This window comes from Marmota flaviventris, chromosome 8 (assembly GCF_047511675.1).
Source record: "Marmota flaviventris isolate mMarFla1 chromosome 8, mMarFla1.hap1, whole genome shotgun sequence".
Taxonomy (NCBI): Eukaryota; Metazoa; Chordata; class Mammalia; order Rodentia; family Sciuridae; genus Marmota; species Marmota flaviventris.
Genome location: NC_092505.1, coordinates 119,830,589 through 119,847,286, shown reverse-complemented (window position 1 = coordinate 119,847,286; position 16,698 = coordinate 119,830,589). Strand labels below are relative to the sequence as shown.

At 41.6% G+C, this 16,698-nt stretch overlaps 1 protein-coding gene across 1 annotated transcript in view; it reads right to left on the bottom strand.

Annotated features, from left to right (window-relative positions):
• Positions 1–16,698, bottom strand: part of Slc9a9 (solute carrier family 9 member A9) — a 537,647-nt gene that overhangs the window by 82,433 nt on the left and 438,516 nt on the right. The window contains exon 14 of the mRNA XM_071615577.1: positions 12,488–12,571. Within this exon, the coding sequence (XP_071471678.1) occupies positions 12,488–12,571 (84 nt within the window). The remainder of the gene's footprint in view (positions 1–12,487; positions 12,572–16,698) is intronic.

Genomic DNA, 16,698 nt, shown 5'->3' with positions numbered 1-16,698 from the left:
TGATCATGACCCTATTAAGAAATGTATTTTATGTCACCACTGAGTAGAAATACGTACCCACACGCACACCCCTTGAAATGAGTGTCACCAAACAACAATTACTTCTAATTCTGCCATGCACTTTCATTTACTAAAAAAGTTCTAGTTAGGAACCCACTGAACTGATCCTGAAAAACGCTAATGAGTTCTGAAGAGCACTTTGAAAAACTCTGATTTCCATCTTATCTGTCTCTTCTAAATGGCCTGACAACATTGTTAAAGGTTTGTAAAAAGACTGGGCTAGCAAGAGAGGTGCGTTTACCAGGGATTTAATCTCTAGTTCTGAACAGGAACACAAACACTTCTTACAAGGCTAAGCCAGGAAGGAAGGACCTCAGCTGGAAAGCATCAGCTCCGACTTGCAGGAAGGTCATGGGCAGGGATTCTTCGTGAGCTAATTCATGGGGAGGGGAGCGTCCATTCCATAGCGGGAGTTCTACAAAAGGGAGATTTTAGGCCCTGCAGACATGGGGGGTGAGAAGACTTCTCAATAAGTCATGTCTATAGATTGAGAAGAGACTTATGTGCTCATCATAATCTTGAGTATGGCCGGAAATCAGTTAGAATTTAAAAATAATAAAAATGTAATAAAGTTCTTTGTTTATATCTGCATAGTGAGTCTGAGGGCCTTCAGGCCTATAAACCTGTCAGTGAATTTAGTATCATTTCAACTTTATGAAGCACTTGATGTTTGCAAAGTGCTTGTACAATTACCAATTACCATAATGTTCATCTTCTGAACATTTTGGTTCAGAGAAGGCCTGAGGACTTCAGACTAAACACAAAATGAAAAAAAAAAAAAAAAAGTCGAAAAAAATTGGCCAAGCTAGTTAAAGACCAGTCTTCTGAGCTTGTACTGCTGGAGCTGTTTGGGGTGTGGGGTACGGGCTGCCGATGCTCTTGGGAGCCCAGAGCCTACAGTGTGTACAGCCAGCCTCGGTCACCCACCTCTTGTGGATGATGCTGGCATGCTGCCCTTGGGGGTGCTCAGCAAGGTTCTTGGTCTCCATGAGGCAGGGGAAGAAAAGGCAAAGGGCTGGGCACCTGTAACCCAAGCCGTCAAGGTCATCGTAAGGAGTGCGGGAAGAGGTGTTTGCAGGCACTAGGGGAATAAGTAGCCAGCAAAGGGACAAAGCTGCTACCATCTTTCCTGTTCTTGCTCTGGAGCATACATTCGAGGGTCAGGAGTAGATCTGCTTGGCATCCTGTCTGAGCTAGAAATCAGTTCTGGCCATGTTTACTGGCAACAGGTCAGTGGAACCCAACGCATGGGTGGATTTCAAGGAATTCCAAGGAAATGGCTTCAAGGGATGTCAAAGGCAGAGGTTTCAGGATGTGTCTGTTTCCTCTGGGAAGAGGTCAGCTCTCCTGTGTTTCTTCCCCTACATTTAAAAGCCCACAGCGCCAGCTCCTCTTGGCAGGAGGCTGCCTCTTGAGGGCTGGCGAGATCTAGTTTACCAGTTTGAGAACAAAACACAGCCTTTTCTTTGAAAGTGAATTTTAATTCAAACATTTTCTGTTATATTTAGTTAAAACCTCTGTCAGAAACACTCCAGTTTCTGACTGTGGATGGCTAACGAAATACCAGAAGGTAAGCCGAGAGGCGGATGGGAAGCGTCCTGGTAGACCCCGACCCTAATAATTATGCCACTGGATTCTTTTCATTGGTGGACATTTAAGAAGACTCAACCTCTAAGTGAAGTGATACTTTTACATTTTAACGCATTTATATTTGGGGACACATGTTGAACGGGTCCAAAATATCCTTCAAAGTAGAATGAGAACATTCTAGTCGGTGTTTTCAGGAGCAACTGTCTGTCCTGGATGGTTTTCAGTTCATCGTTCTCTCTGTCACATCACTGTCTGCCCAGTCACTGGGCCTCTTCATTATAACAAACCACACTGAGTGACTCTGCGCCTACAGCCCTGCATTGGTCTCCTGCTGTCAAGAACAGAATCCATCCTCTTGGCCTTGACAGGTGGGACCATGACAGTTGTGACAATCTGCTTGTATGAAAACTCCCCAGTTTCACTTCCCACCAGTTGCAATGAATCTCTGGCCATTTTCCAAATGTCCCTCATCCTGCTTGTGCTTAAAAGTCCCTCCTCGCACTGTCACCCCAGCCCTTAGGGATTCTGACTCTGTTGCTCAGTTCCAAATTCTGGATGGTCCCCTAGATCCCCTAGAGCTGCTTAGTAGTCTGTACCCCTCTCTGGCATCCATCACTCTTGCTGTGGTCTGAATGACCCTGTCCCCCAAATTCAAATGCTGGAATCTAACCTCTAAGGTGATGGCACTAAGTGGGGCTCCTGGGAGGTGATCAGGTTTGGAGGACTCGTGCCTCTTGAATGGGATTAGTGCCCTCGTGAAAGGGGCCGAAGGGAACGGGTTTGCTCCTTCTGCTACATGAGGATTCAGCAACAAGTTGCTTCTGTGAACCTGGGGAATCAGGATCTTACCAGACACCATACTTGTTGGCACCCTGATCTTGGGCTTCCCAGCTTTTAGAACTGTGTAAAACAAATTTCTGCTGAAGTATTCTGTGGCATCAGCATGAATGGGCTGACAGTCCTCTTTGCTTAGAACTGTACTGAAGTTCACAGTGCATTGGTGGCTGGTGTGGCTACCTTACCAGGATGCTAGCTAGCATCTTGGGGGCAGATAACATTTCTTATTTACCTCTCTGGCTTCAGAAGGAGGTAGAAGACATAAGTTTTTCTAGGGAAAAAGTATTATAACCGAGTTCATTTAAAACAACCGAATAAAATGAGAATAAAAGATTATTGTTTTTTACTGAGGGAGACTAAAACTAGACCCAGTTTTGGAATTATGTCATATATAGTACCTGATAAGTGACTGTCACAGGGATGAATCAGATTTGTGACAGAAAGGAAACTTTAAGTGACACTTGAGCCTGTGACACACCATTCTACCTTTAGCATCCAACAAAAATATGGAATTAATACCAACAGGAGAGAATTCCAATGATGTCAGGTGTTTGGGAATAAGAGCTTCCTGCTTTGTTTTGAGGGCTTATCCACGGTCCCTAGAGAGCCCCCTCTCTTCTCTTTCTTGCAATTCTGTACCTTTCAGGCAGATTTATTCAGGTGCTCTGTCATCCATTCAAGCCACACTTATCACAGGAACTTCCCCCATGTTCTTCCCTCTGCTCAGAATGCTCTTCCTCCCTTCTCATTATTGAATTTCATGTTAGGAAGTCCCAATTCCTCCATGGACCTTTTCCTACTTGACTGCAAGAAGACTCTTTATTTCTGCAGCTAGCTCTTCTTCCATAACCATCATGGTGCTTATCTCTTTGCCCGCTTTTATTTATGAGGTGGTTGGACACACATTGAGAATATATCATCACCATCTTCCCTGTGAAGGAAACCTTAATTAAGGCAGGGCCATGCCTGCCCAGGGTGCTTTGTGTGTTGTCAACCACAGCTTCACATGCAGACAAGCGCTGAGGAGCTGCAGTCCCCAGAAAGACCCAGGACCCTGTCTCACTGTCAGGTGATAATACGTGAAGCCACAGCCAGGGTCCATGTTGATAATGTGCTCCTAGGTGCTCATGAATTGGTTGGCAGCCTGAAAACACCTTGGCGGCTACAGTTGGGAAGTGACTATGTAACAATTAAAGAAAATTTATGCTAAATACTCTCTTTTCTCATGTGGAAGAAATATTAAAACTAAATCCAATACAGGCAACATGAAGGCAGCACGCTCATTTTTGTAAGTCTTGACATTTTTTCCCCCTCTCATTTTTTTTTCCTAATAAAATGATTCATTACTGACCTCGAAATCTCCAATGTAACATCACATCGCTAATGACAAAACACCACAGCTTCACCTGGAAGGTACAATTGAAAGATTTCCTTTATCGCAAGAAGGCAGAAGAGGAATAATTATCATCAAAGGATTGTGTTGCTTCCATTGTGGAACAGAAAAATTGCTGCTCTTCTCTATCAAGCCCAAATTGCTATCTTTGGTGTAATTTTCAGAAAAATAACTATGGGATGATGGACTCTAACTTAGAAAAATCATAAACGAAACAACTGTATGTGCAGGACAAAGGACACAAAAAGTCCAGCTTAACTTAACTACAGCCATTTGCTGGAGATCAAATAAGAAGAATAGAGTCTGACCCACAGCCAGCATGAGGCCTTTTGCTTATGGAGACTGAAGATGTTCTGATGGTATTAAAATCCAGTGGCTGCAACGAAAAATTAATTCTAGAATGTACCAAAATGGAAAGTGGGATCGCTCACAGGTAATAAAACATGATGAATGATTACATGGTGATTACATGGTGCCTCTCTTGAGGAGATGTGGCTGTCAATAGGTCATAATAGTAACATTTATTGAGATTTGGGTAGATTCATTTAATCATCAAAAGAGTCCACTGAGGTAGGAACTTCTACTATCCCCATTTTTTAGAAGGAAGATAAATAATTTTCTTAAAATTGCACAACCAGTACTGGACAGGTCACAATAACCAATCAGTAACAACCGACCACTAAGCCACATACTTTCTTCCATTTGATAAAAATCAACAGTGGATTGTCTAAGTGTCTCTCTATTCCATAGCTTTGTTCCTGAAAAGACATCTGTAAATCAGAAATTCAGAGCCAGAATCATAGTGAAAGGCAAGATCTTTAGAAATTGGCCCATGACCGTATTATCCCTGGTGCCCAGGATGGTGAACCACACATGTGGGAGGTTTCAATAAGCACATGGTCAATCCATGCACAAATCAACGAATGAGTTAAGAAAGTGTAGTACAGTACTCAGGGTTTTGGGAATTTGACTTAAAGGAATTCATTCAGTGAATCCATTTGCTACAAGGGGAGGAGTTACTTTCTGATTTCTTGTTTATATAAATCTCGAGTTTTCATTTTGTTTACTGAAAGTGAAGTTGAAATGAGAGCACATTCTCATGTAAGAGGAATATCATTAAAATTTTTACAAGGAGAGAGCAAAATAATGCAGGGAAGCTATAGCTCATGCAGGATCCTAGAATCATTGCAGAAAACTCAGCATCCTGGCACCCTCCATGTTTTACTATCACAGTGTGGGGGGTCCATCTTGCTTAGGCAGCCCACACAATCCCACTTGCATTCCCTCTTGGGTCTCCAGGAGAGTTTTATTCCAACTATCAAGTATCACAATGTATTTAGGCCACAGGATCTTGAGAAAACTGCACTCTTTGGGTGTTTCAATGAATGAGTTAGCATCAGTAGGAAGCCATCATAATAAGTAGTTAATTTTTCAGATGGACTCAGCCCAAGCAGAGGATAGTATGGATTATTTCCATTATATGGGAGAAGAAACCGTGGGAGATCCAAGTGATGACTTGAACAAAAGATAGCCCCGGTTACCAGGTACTGTTCAAATTCCTTTCTGTTGCCTCCCACCAAAAGAGCATGAGAACTAGGAGGTTGGTTCAGGGAGTTTTAATTTCACTTCACTTTGGTGCTAAGTCAAGAGCTGTCTGCCAGATCATTCAACAGCAGCACCTGTGAAGATGAGGATGACCAAGACTAGCCTTAGTCCCCAGTGATAATCAGGTGAACTGCTGTCCCAGACATGAGGGGCCCGTGACCAGGTTGTGGGTGTACTCTAGTGGGGGTGCCATCTGGGGATATATTTAGAGAGAACCTTTAGAAAGCTGATTTCTTTTGTCTCAAATATTTTGAAATTTTGGTGCTGTCTAAAACCACTCGGCAGTTATCTGGTTATGTTTTGCAAGTGAGGGCTACGGTTGACGTTAATGTACTGCTCCCGTCAAGAATCTGTCAGTGAATGTGCATGTATGAATATATCACCATGCATTCCAATTTTGCCTATGACCACAATGCACCAATTAAAAAATAGACAAGCAGAAGGAAGACCAATAGAGTAGAGAAAGGGGACCCTGGGGAGGGAGGAGGAATATAGTGCTGGGGATTTAAATGGACAAAAGTATGTTATTTGCATTTATGTGTATGTCAAAATGAACCCACTATTGTGTCTAACTATAATGCACTAAAAAAGGATCTGTCTCTCATTTAGTTCTGGTGATGTCAGAGTCTTCCTTTCCTGTGATTTTGGAGGGCTCTGGGGCCATAACTCCTTTTAATGAGGCAGAAAGCAAGACTTCATGAGGGTGAGCATGCCTACTTTGTTTGCTGCTGGGTCTTAGGACCTAGTATATTGCCTGGCACATAGTAGCCACTTATTAAAGTATCCATCGAAAAAAGGATTCCTTATATCCTCTGCTGCCTTCTCCTGTTGACTGATGAAAGAAAAACACACCTCATTCCCAGATTGGTGAAGCTTTTGGTGAGTGACAGAAGAAGCTATAGTTTAAAGCTGCTAATTACATGCCAGGCACACTTGCAGTCACAGCATCACACACATACCGATGCTGCTGGAACTTGTGGGTGGACCACAGGCACCAGGGTGGGACTGCGATGCTGGGATTCCTCAGGTGGGTGTGGCCTGGTCTTCTGTTGATGATGAATGCTGCCTCCAAGTTCATCCTCGGATTCATCTTTTCCTTCCTTGGGGCTCCTTGCCTCATTTATAAAACAGGGATCGCAGAACTAACATTCTACGTTCCTCTGAGAGATCTCTGTGAGGTAAACTCAAGTCACTCACAAGGCTGTGGAGCCACCCCAATAAATAATTCATGGATGCTTCAACTTGTCAGGATATGGAAAAACTGCAACTCAGGAACCATCATTTAAAATGGAAACTGCTGCTCACAGTATTCATACCTACAATTTAACACCAGTGTAACTGTGTGGCATATAAGGAATTCTGTCAAGTTTTTAAAAAAATGTTTTTGTTTCTTTGGTTAAAATTATAAAATACCATCACATTTAAATACATTAAATACATGGTTCCACGTACTGTTCTGAATGATCGATCCTGAGATTTCTGCCAACTTTTCCTGGAGTACAACTGCCACCTGTCACTATAGGAGGGGGTCTGATGCCTACCACTTTTCCTGCCAAAATGAAATATGCAAGGGCCCAGGTACACATATATCTTTCCAAGGGCCCTCACTCTGTGGAATGAAGACTTTACTGGGATCTTCATTCGCCATCACTGCGTCAACATGCCAATCTATTGTTATCTCTGAGCAATCTTTACGCTTGGGTAACATGTTGGCAATCACCTAAGTTTTTATTGCTGGCACAGAGGAAGTGCTAAAAATGATTTTAGGTTGCGTTTTTTATTTTGGAAAATGTCATTTTTATCCTGGGCCGTTCACTCTTACAGAACTAGTATACATACACACTTATGACCAGAGATGATAAATGATAGAATAGAAAGAGACTCCAGGAGGCAGACCATATGGTGGGATCACAGTCACCTGTGAATAAGGTGACATGAGATTCTCATACCTATTGCAGCAGGAGGAACCTAAGCAAAATAACTTTATCTTAAAATATGAATAAGGAGCCATCACTTTTAGCTTCTAAGCTCTTCATTATATGATATTGTGAGTGGGGAGGATAGGATAGGGGACTCTAAAGTTTTGAGTTTGGTGCTGATAAAATCAACACATGATTGGTGAGAGGAGCTATATTCAAAGTCATCCACACAGAGGAGTAGCTTCTCATCCAGAGCCAGGCTTGAATACCAGATCATTGCACTAATGACACCTAAGTTACTAGGACTAACGTTTTGGCCATTTCTGTTTTCGTTTAAGAGGTCAGACTGCTTTGTGCCTTCTTAAAAAAATTTTCATTTATATGAAGTCAGTAATGATAGTACTTTAATTGGAAACCTAGCCTTGAAATGGTGAACACCTGGGAGCATTGTTAATCAAGCTTACTACTGAATTAAATTTACAGAATTCTCATGGATGTATTAAGAAGATTGATGAAAATAAACATTTCCTTTCCCCTCTAGCATGAACGTACAGAGGAAGGAGGTCAGTTGAAGAAACTGGGACCAAGTCTGCTGAGAGTGGCCGTCCCTGTCTAAGGAGAGAGATACTGAGGCTGGGCCATGCGTGGGGGTGCTTTCGGGGCAGCTTGAATGGAAACACTCAGATTATCCACACTTGGCCTTGCTCTGCCTTCAGACTCATTTAGTAACCTTTGGATAATGAATTGGCATTTCTGCTCCATCAATATCTGAAATGAAGGGGGCCCTGGATAGAAAATATGGTTCATTTTCTTGCTTGCCTGATCGATTCATTCTTTCATTCAACAGATATTTATTGAGTATTCACTCCTTGCTAGGTTACCCTGAGGACAAAAATAGACCCAAATCTCTGCCCCCCAGAAAGCATATATCCTAAATAGGTGCTTAGAGAAGACATTTGAAACTAAATCCATTCTGTGTCAGGTGGCGATAAGTGGAAAAAAATAAAATTAAATTAAACAGGGAAGTACTGAGAGAGTGCTTTTGGTAAGACTGCTGATTTAAATATGGAGCCAGGAGGGTCTCAGGGACAAGCTGAAGGAAAGAGGGGAAAGCCAAAGGTATTGACTATCTGAAGGAAGAGTCAGTGCTAAGGCCCGGAAGCAGATTCAGTGCCTGCTATGTCCTTCCAGACAAGGTAGCTAGAGCTGAGTGAGCCAGGAGCAAGAGCAGGCAAGGGTGGACCTGAGGGACTAGTTGTAACTTGAGCCTTTTCATTGCTGGAAAAGGATATTTCTCCTCCTGGGGGATGTGATGAATTAAGAACTTGGCGTCTGGTTTATACCGTTGCCTCCTTTGAGCTTGGCTAGCTTGAGTTCATCTCTTAGGAAACAGAGCCACGCTTAGATTCTTTCTCGTACATTTTTGCCCCTGAGAAGTGGAGGACTCGGGGACTCCTTCATGAGGGTGCCTGCTGGGTGGCCAGCAAAGACCCCTAACCTTATTTTCACCCCATACGTTGCCAACCAATGTTTGAAAAATGAGTGCTGCACAACAGAATAGAAGAAATCATAATTATTCATGGAGATTTCATGAACATATTGAGATACGAGGATTTACAGTTAGAGTAGGAGATACCGTGGACACAGAGTTGTGAACAGTGAAGTTCATTTTAGTATACTCAGGGACTTTGGAGTGACACAGGCCTGGACTTGGGCTATGGAAATGAATCTCATTCACTGTGGAAAGTTCAGAAAGTTCATTAAGTTATCTGGGAGTTTAGTTTTTCCACCAAGAAGAGGATAGCTGAAGAATGAAATAAAGAAAAAAGAATGGTTATAGAGATGACACAGCCCCGTGTGCCTGGTGACATGTTTTCCTTCTCCTCCCCCACCTCTTGATTTCTTCTTTGTACTGCCATATTCAAAACTGCTGCCCACAATGAATCATTATGCGGTCTTAATTAATCATCCATTTTGGCACCGTAGGTTTCCAACAAGGCTCTTAAACAGGGAAGCCCAGATTTGCACAGAGACCAATCTATCTAATCAGCGGGCCATTTGTGCTGCCTTATACCCTCCCGACTCTCCCAACCTCCTGCCTTGCTGGGAGGTGAGATCAAACTCCAAATGCAAAGGCACTTAACCCAGTGCTTGACCGTTGCTCATTCTTAGTGAATATTAATTTGTATGATTTTTTTCCCCTGTAGTTTTTGGAAAAATTTTATGTTAATATGTGAATTACTCATGCTATAAAAAAATAAGACAAAAACTGAGTGAGCCCCAATGGTTTGTTTTATTGATAATAATGATATAATTAAGAAGGTATTTTTATCCTTGGGTCTGAAATATTGGTATCTACTGAATGTGCATTGGGTGCTGTGAGGACTAGTATTATATGTCAGCTTGATTAGAGTTCTCAGTTACACATAAACCCCAATTTATGTGTGCTGCTGAAGACATTTTGGAGATGTGCAGAACATTTGCAGTCACTTGGTTCTAAGTAAAGGAGATTGTCTTCAACAATGTGCATGGGCTTATGCCATCAGCCACAGAGTCTTAAGAGCAACACTGCTTTCCCTAGGAAGGAGGAATTCCTCCTCAAGATTGCAGTAACAGCTCCTGCCTGAGCTTCTGGACCAAGAGTCTGGCCTTCAACTTTTGCAGCTGTTAGCTGCCACAACTGTATCAGCCAATTCCTTGAAATGAATCTATATGTATATATATATGTATATACATGCATATGTAAATTATTTTTCCTGTTTCCATTTCTCTGGAGGACCCTGGCTGATACAGGTGTGTTTGAAGCCCTATTTCTTCTTCTTTCTTTATTTGGTCAATACTTCTTTATGCCTTATTGGCATGAAATGAGTTTACTAAAATAAAGCCTGAGAAGCTCTAAAGTGCATAGTCCATTGCTTTCAGCTTCCTGAAAATTTCTATTTGGTCCATCTGGGCAACCTGACCCTGGGATGAGGGATCACCCATCTACTGACAATGGCTGGCATAGCCTGAGGTTCATGGGGCACATTGCTTGGGTTCTAGGTGAACCTAGAATGAACATTAAATGTCAAGTGGACAATTTGTCTCCAAAAACACATTCATCAAGAGATCGTGGAGTTGAGACTGGTTGATTTGCTGTTCTCTATGTAGACACTCAGAGGATAAGTAGGACACAAAAACTCTGCTGTCTAAGTGAAAATACATTTGCGTGGTGATGGCAGCAACCGCAATTTCTAGAATGAATGCCCAGGAAGACAAATTGCCACACGAAGAGGTATTACAGGGAGTATAAATCTGCTTTCATTTCTGCTAGTCTGTCCATAATTGTGTGGAAATAAACCCCTGTTGAAAAGTGAGACTCAAAACTATGATATCATCTGAATTTAGTGTCACTGCTCTGAGCTAAAGATTTGGGTAGGTTCCAACTTTCATTTTCTGTCTCCAAGTTAATTTTTTCTGCTTTATTCCTTTTCTTCATTCTAAAGCTTTCCTTGAGGCACTTTCAGAGTTTGGGAAAAAAAAATCTTTTAGCACATTTCCAATGCACCATTTTCTTATTGTATATCTCATTATGTGTACTCTTCAGTCAAAGAATGTAAGAATAGCTTCCTACAAATTTGGCTATCAGATACTTATAAGAAATGGCAGGGGCAAATCCCACTTCTAGAAAATAAATCAACCTAAGACCATAAGCCAGCAATAACCTGCTAAGAACTAGCTTCCCTTGGGAAGACCAGAAAGGCTTCCTGTAGGTAATGAGAGCAGAACTTGCAAGTTGATGGCCAACCTGCACTGCTTCTCAGATGGTGGTAACTCACCCTGGCCACAAAAGCTTCAGACTGAGCGAGCTAAGATATCTGGCCGGGGACAACAGAGCTGTCACCTCAAAAGCCCTCTCCCTCCACATCACCAATTTGTAATTCCTGGAACACTCTCTTTTGGCAGAGTTACTTTCTGATTCTCACATTGTTTTACTTTTGCTTATCCCTTCAAATGGCTTCTCTTCCCTTCTGTCTTATTTTTTTTCTATTTTCCACAGTTATTCCTTCTAACTTGCTTTTCTTTCAAATGTGAATTTCCTATATATTTTTTTGCCTTATTTCCCCTTTGCATTTTAACCTCTTGTTCTTCACTAGTTCTTTGTATTTCTTTTTTCCTGTTCTTAATTCTTCCTCTCCCACTGATTCCTTGTGGCTTTAATCATTGCTTAGGGGCTTAAAATCACCTAGTGACTGACATTTTTCTCACTGAAAGGAGAAGGACTTATGACCTTGAGGAAAACGAGCTACAAAGACTCAACACATTCAATTCACAGTGTAATTCTTTCCTTTCTTCCCTGTGCTTTTGCCTGGGATTAGAGATGGACGGCTTACTGCAACTCACAATGGCAAAGCACTTCAGGGCTGACTTCTCAGCTTTGAAACCACATGACAAGGTGTATCTGAGCTCCTATGTTTACACTGATTGCTAGAATTTTAAAATTGCCCTTTACTAGAAAAAGCTTACTCAAGTGAGCCTGGAGGGAAAATGCCATTTTACACTATGATGAACCAACCCAGTCTCCTCGGTCCTTCAGGGGCCTTCATTCTCACCCCACCCTCACTCCTATCCCTTCATTTTTTTTTTTCACCTGAAACAAAAGTTCACAAATGGGCTCCTCAGAGAGGGTGCAGGAAGAGCTCCAGGTCACCTGGGCCACAGGCTGCTGAGATGGCTCCTTACAATGCCATCCACCAAGCAGGTCCCCTTGGGTGACTTGATCAGAAGTAAGATCTTTACAAAGAACAGTAAAATAGATTCTTTAGGACCATACATACGATGTCATCATCTGGCATTAGAAAATATCAGATTGCCACCAAAACATCAAATACATGTGACGCAGAGATTTCACGTTAGCTCCATGTAACACTTAGGTATGAGCTATACTTTTAAAAAAATCATTCTTTTTTATAAGTTGGGCTGTGGATTTGCTTTACCTTTCGGTGTTTCTGGAGGAGCAGGAGCGCATACCTAGATGACAAGCGCTCAGAGTCATCCCCTGCCATGAGGCAGGATCTGTTAGGTCCCCACTACTAAAGGATACTTGTGGTCGAAGCCATACCACATCCTGAAGAGCCGAGCGCTCTCCGTCTTTGTCACATTTTTATCCAAGTTATTTGCTCCCTGGAGAGAGAGAGAGACCATAGAAAAAGGCATTGGATAGTCAAATATATTTTAATATAAAAATACATGTCCAACTAAATTAAATTTAACCATATTAAAAAAAAAACCTTTGTAAGTATAAGCATTTTTTTCTTAAATGATGGAGATTCTGCCAAGCAAATTAGCTCATAGATCTTGCTGTGTGGATGAGACTTCTGGGATAATTCAACATTTACTTCTCTTAATAATCCTAATTTTATTAAAGAGGTAAGAAATGCCACTTTTTTGACTTCAATAAAAATGACATTTCTGTCAGATGGCCATTATGGGAATTTTGCTGTTTACTTTTATCAAATTTGGAACGAGTGGCATTTATTTATGGATTACTGAAAGGTCAAGGCTAAAGAAATGATAACAGTCTAATAATTGTTCCACAAGTTTCCACTCATTTTCCTTTTGACAGATCACTACCAAGGCTGACATTTGATATCTTGCTGTTTAGGTGATGAAGAGTTTTCAGAGAGATAGTCCTGATGAGGGGGGGGGGGGAGGGGGGGCTGCTGTGAGAACTGAATGTGTGTGTCCCTTCTCCCTTCCACAAGGGCTGTAAAGAAGGGAAGAGGAAAAGAGAATTAATGACAAAAGAGAAAGCGAAAATATGTGATGGTGTTCACATAAGCGTGGAAGACGAAAATGTGAGAAAGTGGAAAGAAGGTGAAAAAATTCTGTGAACTTTAGAGAGAGAGATGATAAAAAATTTCAGTCTGGGGAGAATGTTCAGTAGCATATTCAGAAAAGGGAATTCCCACAGATTCCAATTATAATGATCTCTGCTGTTAAAAGTCCTTGTATCTTAATGTGAATTTTTGCTTTTTCTAGACCCCCAATTTTTATCCCCAAATCATACCATGAGTTAGCCCCGTTCCCAGGTGGCCATTCTTCTGAGGACTTGATACATGGAAGACAATGGAAGCCCATTGGCTGCACCAAAGGCAGCTCTTCCACAAGCCAGGCTGATTTGCTTTCATTTTATTTTACTTTATTTTTTTTTTTTTATTTTGGCTTTTTCCCAGCCAGTTCCAATATCAGTTGATGATAAATAGCTGAACATAAAGGGCTGTATTCTGTCCTCTGAAACATGTGTACCAGCAGATGCTGTGGTCCATCTCTCACAAATGAAATGGGAATATGAGAAAGTAAAGCGGGGTCTATTTTTAGCCGGCCATTTATCCTTTGTCTAAAATGGTTGCAGCAGAGACTCACAGAGAAATTAAAATTCCAACTTTTCATTGCTCTTCTCATGGGTGAAGACCTCTGGTTCTTCAAATTTTGTTGTTTCCCAAATGGTGTTCCCTAGTATGCCACTCACTGTTCACGATACTGATGGAAATGCTGTGCCAATCACTCAGGAAAGGATGAGTTGGATAGTGTTAAACAGCATTTTCAGACCCAGAACTTCTCAGAGTCTTAATTGTTAAATGAGCATCATAAATTTTCAAGAGGGAAGTTTTTCTCAAACTTACTTGGACATGAAATCAATTCCATGTTTCCATTTCTTACTGCGGGACACCAAGTATCAGTCTTATTATTTTTTAAAATTCTGATAGAGCTAAAATGCCATGCCTTCCTATCTAAAGTTAGAATGCATTCATATTTCCCCCCAAAAGGAAACCCCTTTGTCTGGATATCCCTTCCTCTTTCCCTGCACCTATCTCTATTTCTTTCCCACCAAAGGTGTCGAATTTGCAAAATGACTGCTGCACAGAGATTTTCTTCATCATCTTGCAACATCTGTAACTTATTTCTGGGCCACCATCCCCCAACTGCATGTTGAATTTCAGCCACTGGCAGAACAAATCTGCTCACAGTGAACCAAACTAGTTAGAAAAGCGCTGGGATGACAGTGGGAACTATTCCCACCCCCACCCCCCCGCCTATTTTTTCTTTTGTTTAAGACAAATAAGGACTTATAGAGTGTTGTTTATCAACAGGCAAGGGTGATTTTTGACAGCTGATAATGTCTACTGACGACAAGATGCAAGATTTGAATAAAACTGATAAAAAGGAGTGCCAGCAAATTTCCTTTTTGTTTGTTTTTCTGTAAGGAGGGTGCTGAGCGGTGAAGTCTCCTGGCAGTCAGGAGCCCCGCATTCTAGCACCGCCCCCTGCAGTTGCTCAGCTGAGTGACATGGACAATAATGCAGTCTCCAGCTATTGAGCGCTCATCAACACTAGTTAGCAAGCTAGGGACATTATCCAGCCACTAATTTTTTCATTCATTACTTTTCAGTTCTCACCATAACCTGTCAAGGTGGGGTGTGTTAGCACTACTTGCACAGGAGAAGCCTGAGAGCTGAAAGAAGAGAAGTCAGCTCCAAGTCATACGGATAAAGGTAACAGAGCTGGAATTGCAGTCTAGAACCTCTGGCGTCCAAAGACGATGTCTTTTCTGCAGCATCTCACTCAGGTTTTAAATGTTGGAAAGCACAGGCATTTTTAATCAGCTGACTAAACTCACAGGGCTGCAGTTTTCTTGTCCGTAAAATGAATTGAGAAAATTGGGTTGGTCTCTAACTTCCTAAAATCATATGGAAATACTATAAATATTTATATTTATATATACACACAGTATATATATATATATATGTGTGTGTGTGTGTGTGTATGTACTATATATAAAATATTATGTATGTGTGTATGTTTGTGTGTATATATATATTCATTTATTTATAATTATTTTCTAGTACTGTGGATTGAACCCAGGGGTACTCTACCACCGAGCCATATATCAAGCTCCTTTTACTTTTTTAAATTTTGAGACAAGGTCTTGCTAAGTTGACCAGGCTGGCCTAGAATTTGCAATCCTCCTGTCTTGGCCCCCTGAGTCTCTGGGATCACGGGTGTGATGGGATTGCTGTGTGCCACCGTGCTGGACAAGGTAACACTTCCTGAATCCTCACCATTAGCCAGGTGGTATTCTAAGTGATCTGGGTATGTTAACTCTTCAGATTCTCACAATAATATGGTAAAGGATGTTCTGTTATTATTCCTGTTTTACAGATGACGAAACCAAGGCACCTGGGGAGTGCAAAGCTTTCCAAGCAAACCTGTCATGCCTCTCAGCAGCCAAGATTCTTCCCCTCTAAATGGAGCTCCAGGTGTCAGCAGGGCTCAAAGTGGGGCAAAAGTCTTAAGTTCTCAGGGAGATGAGGTCAGGATAGTGCTGTGCTCTTAGAGACTGAGATGGAACAGCCATGTACCCTCACATCTTTACTTGGGTGACTGGAGAAGTCCTTCATTTCACTACTTTGTAAAGAAATATACTGGGTTCCTATTAGAACACAAGATCGAGAAAGAGCTTTCTCTCCGGTGGGGGAAATTTCACTGATGACCCAGTGTTGACTTTTCTGCTGATACTAGTTAAAATTTTCAGTGTATGTCTTAAGTATCTGTTGGCCCAGTTCTGGATCCATTCATTTATTTCTCTGAAGTTATTGATGACTTAATAACTTGGTTATGAAAGGCCATCAATAAATGAGTAGAAATAAATGAGTTAGTCTAGTGTGTACCCAGCTTGTGCACTGGGGGTTGAAGATAAATGTGCCAAAGGAAGGCCAGGCTTTGCAGCCCTGTGGACAAGGAAGTTATCTGATGAGGCAGCACAGAGAGCAGGTCCCCGGGTGGGTCCAGATGGGCAGAGGACAGCAGGTGGCTTCAATCTATCTGGATTATTCTGAAGTAGAGATCAGCTCACACCTCAAGGACAATGGATGTGAGCAGTGATCAGAAGAATCTGGAACTCGGTGGTATTTTCCTTTATCACCAATATTTCTTCTCTGTGAGATTCCTTTAGTCCAGAGGGAGAGTGATGTGCATGGTGGGGCAAACAGGAATCTGGAAACTTCCTCCATTTAGTAATAATAGTACACTTACCACCTCTGTTTTGTAGCTGTAAATGGAAACTGGAGATACAAGTGTGTTGAATCTCAACTTTTATTTGCCTTGATGTTTCTAAGAAGCAGAAGTTTTGATATATGTGGGATTTCTGGCTCCTTTATTATCCTCTATTTCTGGAAACATTAAAAAATGACTGGGCCATTGGATATCTTTCTTTATTTCCCTTAAACCAGAGATTGGGACCAGCGATTGGGA